Source organism: Dermacentor albipictus, chromosome 1, assembly GCF_038994185.2.
Source record: "Dermacentor albipictus isolate Rhodes 1998 colony chromosome 1, USDA_Dalb.pri_finalv2, whole genome shotgun sequence".
NCBI lineage: Eukaryota > Metazoa > Arthropoda > Arachnida > Ixodida > Ixodidae > Dermacentor > Dermacentor albipictus.
The window spans coordinates 392,600,365-392,607,800 of record NC_091821.1 but is presented as its reverse complement, the minus strand read 5'-3'; the positions used below and the strand labels follow the sequence as shown (position 1 = coordinate 392,607,800).

General features: G+C 45.5%; 1 protein-coding gene across 1 annotated transcript in view; it reads right to left on the bottom strand.

The window, feature by feature from the left end:
• Positions 1-310: 310 nt before the first annotated feature.
• The window catches only part of LOC135914493 (U2 snRNP-associated SURP motif-containing protein), a 51,059-nt gene continuing 43,933 nt past the window's right edge, over positions 311-7,436 (bottom strand). Inside the window, exons 21-22 of the mRNA XM_065447376.1 lie at positions 2,639-2,895; positions 311-608 (exon numbers count right to left, since the gene is read on the bottom strand). Coding sequence (XP_065303448.1) covers positions 491-608; positions 2,639-2,895 — 375 coding nt within the window. The 3' untranslated portion in view covers positions 311-490. The remainder of the gene's footprint in view (positions 609-2,638; positions 2,896-7,436) is intronic.

The following is a 7,436-nucleotide window of genomic DNA, read 5'->3' as shown; positions in this document are numbered from 1 at the left end:
GGGTAACTTGCAGAAGCATGACACATTAGTCAAGAATAGCTGGTAACAGCTCTTGGGCGTTGCAGATGTAGTGTCTCCCTCACATACTGACAATATTACTGTCCACCACAGGTTGGGGCTTAGCAAGCCACAGATAAACAGTCACCTCTTGTGTTCTAGCACGTCACTGTGCACATGTGCTCAGTTCGCTCAGTCCACATAATGTCGATCATCACGAAGAGAAATCGCAAGGCTAACACCTCCAGCATATCGTGAAAGTTTGTTTCTCTCTCTCTATACTAATGGCTGCAGTAAAGCAAACTCACACAACTTCTACTAACAAATCACTTTTATTTGCTCCCAGCGATCCCTTAGGTGAATGCATGATTAGTGATGGTTTAATGGGAATGTAAATAAACTATACAACCAAAAAGGTAGAAAAAAATTAAGGGAGCAGAGATGGAGGCAAATGAAAGTAACAGTACACATTGCAGCACAGGCATTGCTGCTCTTAGTGTTTACTTTTCTTGCTCTTGTGAGACTTTCGGGGAGGTGATTGGGATGAGCGCCGTCTGTGGGGTGACCGTGATCGTGAACGTCTCGATTTATGAGGGCTTCGACTTCTTGACCTGAAACAATACACCGCAACACATAAGCAGTTAGGTACACCATGCACAAACCTAAAACATAAAGCCTGCAATAAATGTGACCAAACTGTGTAATTTTCGCTTGAGCGATAATTGGGACATTGGAAGGGGGAAAGAGAGAGAATGGTTGCGAAGCACCAATGCACGCACGCACGCACACACACACATACTAAATGTGCAGAATGACTTGGCTGCAAATACTTGCTTGATATGGCCTAATGATGCATTGCTTGTAAAAAGTGTCTTCAATATTTGTATTAACTTGATGCAACAATGAATCACACGTAGCAAACCTCAACAAGCAAGCTCGGCCGACGCTGTGATGCAGACACACACACAAAAAAGAAGTTTTACTATACAGCTAATATCATTCCAGTGTAGAAAAAAAAAGACATATATATACAGTACACTACCATTAAGATGAACGCAGTTAAGCTAAATATTCGGGTAAGGTAAACAATGCAAACATGCGACTGGTTTCCCGTTGACTCAATGGAAAAATATTATCAAAATATTATTAGCAGATCAACATGAACCGGTAGTATGGTTAAGCCGATCTTGAGCAGCTGCCGCTGAAGTTTGCTACTCTGATCATTGGCAGACTTAGAGCACGCAAATCTGCTAGCTACCCGAGAGGCAGACGGTATTTCTGTGGACATAAACAGTTGAGCCTGCATTGACAATGATGTGGAAAGCTGCAGGGCTAGTACCACGGTAAAAATATTTGAGGAGGTCCTCTATGTGCCTCTGCAGGCTAGTAATTAGGCAAGGGCACTGCTCAGGAGCCACGAGAAACAGCTCCCCGCATGACACAGCTGATAATGCCCTAAATACCTTGGTGCATTTTTTTCTTTTTCAATGTGCGTGCACCAAAAATTTTGTGAGCAACAAGGGTGCAAGCTCAGGTAAGCAAATAGCAAATAATAGCAAATAATTGGTAATAGCAAATGGCTGTGTTTTGCACGGCATATGAATTGGTTTAGGAAAAAGTGCACAGGAGAAAGAGCGCTGGTGAGCAAGCTTGGTGAAATCTCTGCTATTGTGACAGAACACAAATTGGTACATTTACGGCAGGCAACCATCACCAAACAGCTAAAGAGTGCATAAAGCAACACTTAGTGTCATGCACATTCATCTAGTGATGGAAATATTGGATGGGGGCTGCACTTGACACTGCCGAAATGTTGTCCTTGCACAAAGCCACCTTGAAAAGGCAGGTGAACATATCGGGTGCTCAGGACGGCACGTTATTTCAAGAACTTCCCAAGTACAACTGACAGATGGAGATGTAAAATTAGATGATGGTAAATTTGGACACATTTAAACTGAGATAAACTGATCCACCCTTTCTATATGGCCAACGAGATCACAAATTGAATGCCACCATAGAAAAATTCTTGGAACAGGTAGAACATATAGGTGAAGAGCAAACTTCGTTATACATATAAAAATTGATCAAATGGTCACAAATCAAGCTAGGAATAAGAAACTTTTCTTTTTCAAAACTAGGATGCTGTCGATAGTATCTTTCCATAGAGATGTTATACTGATTGACTGACGTTTGGTTAGCATACCAAAGCAACACTCAGCGATCTGTTACACTTGCCAGATTTGTTACACCTGCATCTTAACTAAGAATGCAAAGATTTTTCTCATTGTGTCTGCCCCCTCCCAACACCACATCACAAATGCATGTGCCAGAATTGGTAATAAAACATGTGACCTTGTGCTTGCCAACAGAACATCAGAGCCAATGAGCCACCACCACAGTGGGTGCAGACAAGTCTGTCTTATCATGTTTGGTCAAATGCAAGTTGATTACTCTGCAAAAAGCTGCTGACACTCCAGACATACTCGATACACCCTCAATGCCCCTAAATGAAAGGAGAAACAAATAAAATAATAAAAGGGGGGGGGGAAGGGCTCAGTTGTCTATAGCTATGATAACTGCTACGGAGTTAGGTCCGTGCATTCAAATGGCTGCGACAATGTATGAAAAGTGTTAAGCATACCTCCTTTTCTTTGGTGAGCGTGATCGATGTGAACGGGAGCTGCGGGGAGATCGTGGTGACCGGGATCGACGACTCTTTCCTTCGGAGGAGACCGGGCTGCTGAGCCTGCCGCTACTGCGCTGGCTCACCCCCGACCGTACCACCAGAGGGCTTGAAATGGGAGACCGAGAGCGTGACCGTGACCGTGATTGAGAACGAGAGCGTTTACTGCGCTCTTTGCGACGCTCACTCGACCCGCCACTGGACTTCTCCTGATCCTGGGAAAACATGAAAAAGAGAAAATAAGCATTTTATTGATCCAGTGCTGGGAAGGCTGCTTGTTTCCCTTAGGACAAGAGGGAAGACAAACACCTGCACAGACACTGAACATCGGTTAACTTGCCTTCATCATTCTAGCTGAATAATATGACATTGCATAAATAACTTTTTCCAAAAATTTCGTTCTCTATCTGTCTCAAGCAAATATTCCACCAAACCTAAAAACGTTTGACAGCAAAATAAGGAAGACAGAATGCCAAATACATAACTAATTTACCAGTTTTAGTAGACAAAAACTGGAAAATGCTGTTTTTTGATTATGCTAGTTGGCTACTTAGCAAAGGCACATTACACATGGAATTAATTCAAACATGCATAACACGCAGTCCAGGTGCAAAAACTTTTCCGAGAACAGGGGTGAAAAATACATGGAGCTGACACTGCGATGGCAAGAAATTTCGACTTAGAGTAATTCCTCGTTATAACGAAGTCAGCGGGACAGCAAAAAAATTAATTATAAGTGGTAATTCTATATAAGCGACCACTGGAGAAAAGCTAAAGCAGTCGAGCGTTAGTTGCGCCACAACTGCGAGGAAGTCAAAATACAATGTATTCAGTGAAGCAAAACTTTATTCAGGTGCAAAAAAAGGCAGTGAGCCTAGGCTGTTTCAAGTAGTTACAGGGTGCAAGCACCGCCTGCTCTTATTTGACCAAGCAATGCACGAGCCCGTGGTAGCCACCCATGCATTCAACCTTATTTCGCAGCAGGCGGAGGTACTCCAACGTCTGCACCATAGTTGGCACTTCACGTGGCTCTTTGTCCGCCGGCTCTTCATCCTCGTTGGGACCCCGAACAGTGTCAATTAGTATCTCCGCATCCGTCACTGGGGCGACCACTGGAGCAGCAGCGTAAGCCAATGCAAATGTCTCAAAGTTGCCTTCTACCTCTTGGCCAGTAATTTTATGAACAGCCTCGCACAGATCGCTGCAACTCCGGTCATCGTCGGGCTGGTCATCGTCAGGGTCGCTGACGACGGCGCGGGAAAAGCCGCCGTGCGCAAAGCAGTTGGCGTCCTTTGAAGGTGCGAGTTTTTTCCATGAAAAGTGGATCGTACCAAGTAAATCAATGTTGTACCTCTTGCTGGCATCATACACTGTGAGCATACGTTGCAAAACAGCATTGTGGTACAGCTTCCAGGTGGTCTCAATGATGCCCTGATTCATGGGTTGCAATACCGTGGTTGCGGTTGCAGGCGAAAATTCCACAGCGATTGCCTTGAGGTTGTGCATCTTCCTATGGATCGGACAATTGTCAATTATGAAAAGCATTTGCAGATTCACTGCGTCGCATTGTCTATCCGGAAGGCACACAGAGTCTACAAAAATAGTAGCAGTCATCCATTCTTGCTTGTTACTTCTGTAGATGCATTCTTTGTGAACAGTTGCATTTCGGGCCTTCCCCAGTATCAATAAGGGAAGCTTGTCCTTGCCTGTTGCATTAGCACCAAGCAGCACAAGGCCATGCTCTTTGCTCTGTTTTCCTCTAGATGAGGATCTGCCAGCGGTAGTGAATGTGCAATTCAGTAGCATTTTGTAGAAAAATGAAGCCTCATCTAGGTTGTAGATGTCTTTGTCTTCATACGTTTCAAGTAGAGCTTGGAGCTGATGTTGGCGCCATTACGTCTACAGTGCCACAGTTCACGGATGCACTTTCGCCAACGATTGACTTTGAGGTCATGCTGTGTTGTTTTTTGAACTGCTCAAGCAAGCCATGTGGAGGGCAAGACCTTCGGCTTTTGCAGTAAGTGCAGGTCCATGTACGGGCAGATTTGCACTGCCGGTGTCCTTCAGCCAATGTAAAAGTACACCTTCCACTTAAAGGTATTTTGAATTACAATTCCTCTTTCTTTTTGCCGAGAAGCTCTTTTCAAAGCCATATAGCACAGGTTCCTTATTTTTCAATAGAGTTGATAAAGTAGACGGCGGTATGCCGAATTGCTTCGCGATGCCAGTTTTCTGCCGGCCACCTTTTTATACTTCTTTTATCAGCAGAACTTCCTGTTCCAAAGTCAGACACTTTCGCCCGGAGACTGATAAAGCCGTTTATTGCTGTAGACCACAAAAGCACACACAGGGCAAGCCTAATGAAGCACTCCGAATAACACACAATCACGTGGCCTGCAGCATAGATCCAAATGCACGTGCCGTCGGCGCCTAAGTAACTGAGTGCGGCAGGCGACACAGAAGCCAAAAGCTCCAAAATGTCATCAGGGCATCTCTCTTTCCTCGTCAGTGCATGCTGGTGATGACAACGGCTGCAATGGCGGGCTTGGCATTGGCTTCATGTGTAGCAGAAGAACGGCGATTGGAGTTGTGGAGACCAAGAAGCAGGAACCGCGGAAGGGCACCCGTTAGTGGAAGAGTGTGCTCGGAAGAGGGCAGCTTTGGAGGAGCAGAATGTCGAAACTGGCAGTGAGGAGGTGAGGAGTTGACATGAAGGCGAATGAGAGGAGTGATTGGCGTCCAAATAGCTTGCAGACTGGAGAGCGAATGGGGAGGGAACGGCAGTGGCCCCTTTTATCTGGAGGGGGGGCGGGGCCGCGGAGGTCACGAAAGACTACAAGAGTATTGTGCTGGAAAGCGCCACAAATGCCGTAGCTGGAGTATGAGCTTGTTTGTTGTGCTCAAAAAATGATTAGCCGCTTGATGTGGGTACCCTTGGTACACACATTGAGCGGTGATTGCGAAAACTGAACAGTTTTACAGTAGGGCTTTGCATCATCACTAGGCAATTTTTTCCCAAGGTAAGCAACCGTGAAGTTTGCAAAACGAGTTTTTCGGTGCATTGTCGTCAATGACACTGTGCTAATTCTACGGTTCTAGCGCAGGTGTTCGTGCACCGTCATGTTTGCACCAGTGAAAAATGTCTAGGAACAAAATTCATTGACCCTATCACGCATTTAGACCGTTTGTCTAAAGTTGGATGGTGCGAATCGAGCATGACTGGCTCGAGAAAATTTCCGGGGAAACAATAATTCGCGTTGACCCGCCATGTTGACGGCCTGACTCGCTGCTGTCGACTCCCGGATTTTTTCGCGTTTTCGAAACGTTATCGGTCGATTTGCACCGTCGGAAGTGCAACGAAGCTAGGGGTGGTGTTTTATTGCGATGCAGGTTGATTATGGCAAGCGGCAAGCAAATTTCCAGACCAGCTTCCCCAAAGTCGTCTTCCCGATTTGTTAACGTAGCTCCTTGCGTTGAACATGGCCCTTATAATAGGGGGGACACTTCTTTTGTGCTTTTCGGCACATTTTAGCGCCAGAAGTGCTCTTTAGAGCAGTAAAACTTTGCTCATTGTGCTTCCCTCATGGAACGCTACGGCACACGTCTGCCCACAGTCTTTTGACCACTTTTCGGCATCCAAGAGACCGTGGTTTTCTGGCATCGCAAAGCATCAGGAAAACTTTATTTTCGTGTGGATTCTATCACGGGGAAATCAGCAATGCGATTGCGATCGAGACTAATGGTTCAGGCGCGCTGCACCATGAAATGTGTTAGCTTCCATTCACACTGCAGTAAACAGCTGGGAGCACTTGGCACTTGCTCGGTACCCGTTACTAGGCGGTCATTGGTCGTGGGTTTGGTACTTTTGTTGTCTGTTCTGTGCCCGCATAAGGCTAATTCGCTGGCAGTATTAATTTGACACTGCAAGCACGAAGGGGTCTCCGCCGCTAGGGGGCGGCGATGCCTCCACTTGCTACTTCACTTTGAGCGGGTCAAGTTCTTTGAGCGCTTTGAGTAATGCGGCTTAAAAATGCATGCGCTTTGGTGAGAACTGGAAGAAATGTTGAATAAAGTGATAAAGTGATATTTCAAGTAAAGCGATTTTGCTATCAAATTTGAATTAAAGGGACAATACTAAGTGGACGTGGACTGTCTAAATACCATTCCAGAAACCTCGCAACGCTTGTTACGCGCCAAGACTTGGTTTACGAAAAAATTGCATCTGAAGGGTCCGAATACTTTTTCCGAAATTCAAATCTCCCGTCACCCAACCGCGACAGTGGTGACATTGCATATGCCATCACCATCTTTTGCTGCTGTCAGTGAGTAAAACGGGGCACGACACACAGTGGCACCAAGTCAAGACAGAGCGGTGGATTCGCCGTTGCAGCTGCTTTTTGGTCAAGTGGCGTGGACCGTTCGGGCATCCTGCGACATCACATGCTAGTTGAATTCTCTGCTACTTGTAGTTTGTGCGAGTTTCGCGAGCCAGCAAAACGAACACAGCACTATGCGATCAGGAAAGTACTGAAACAGGAAAGCATGGACAGCGCAGAGTTGAGCAAAAACTAAACCTTTCGACCGCCTGCATCATTGTCAACGGTAAGTTCAATTAGTTCTTTTTTTCTAAAAATGAAATAGACCTGGGCAAGAAGCATTTTATTTCGTCTTGTAATACAATACAATGATGTTTTTGCAACAAGTAGTTGAGTACTAGGGACAGAATTTAACTGAGGAGTGCGTTCGTGATTGGGAA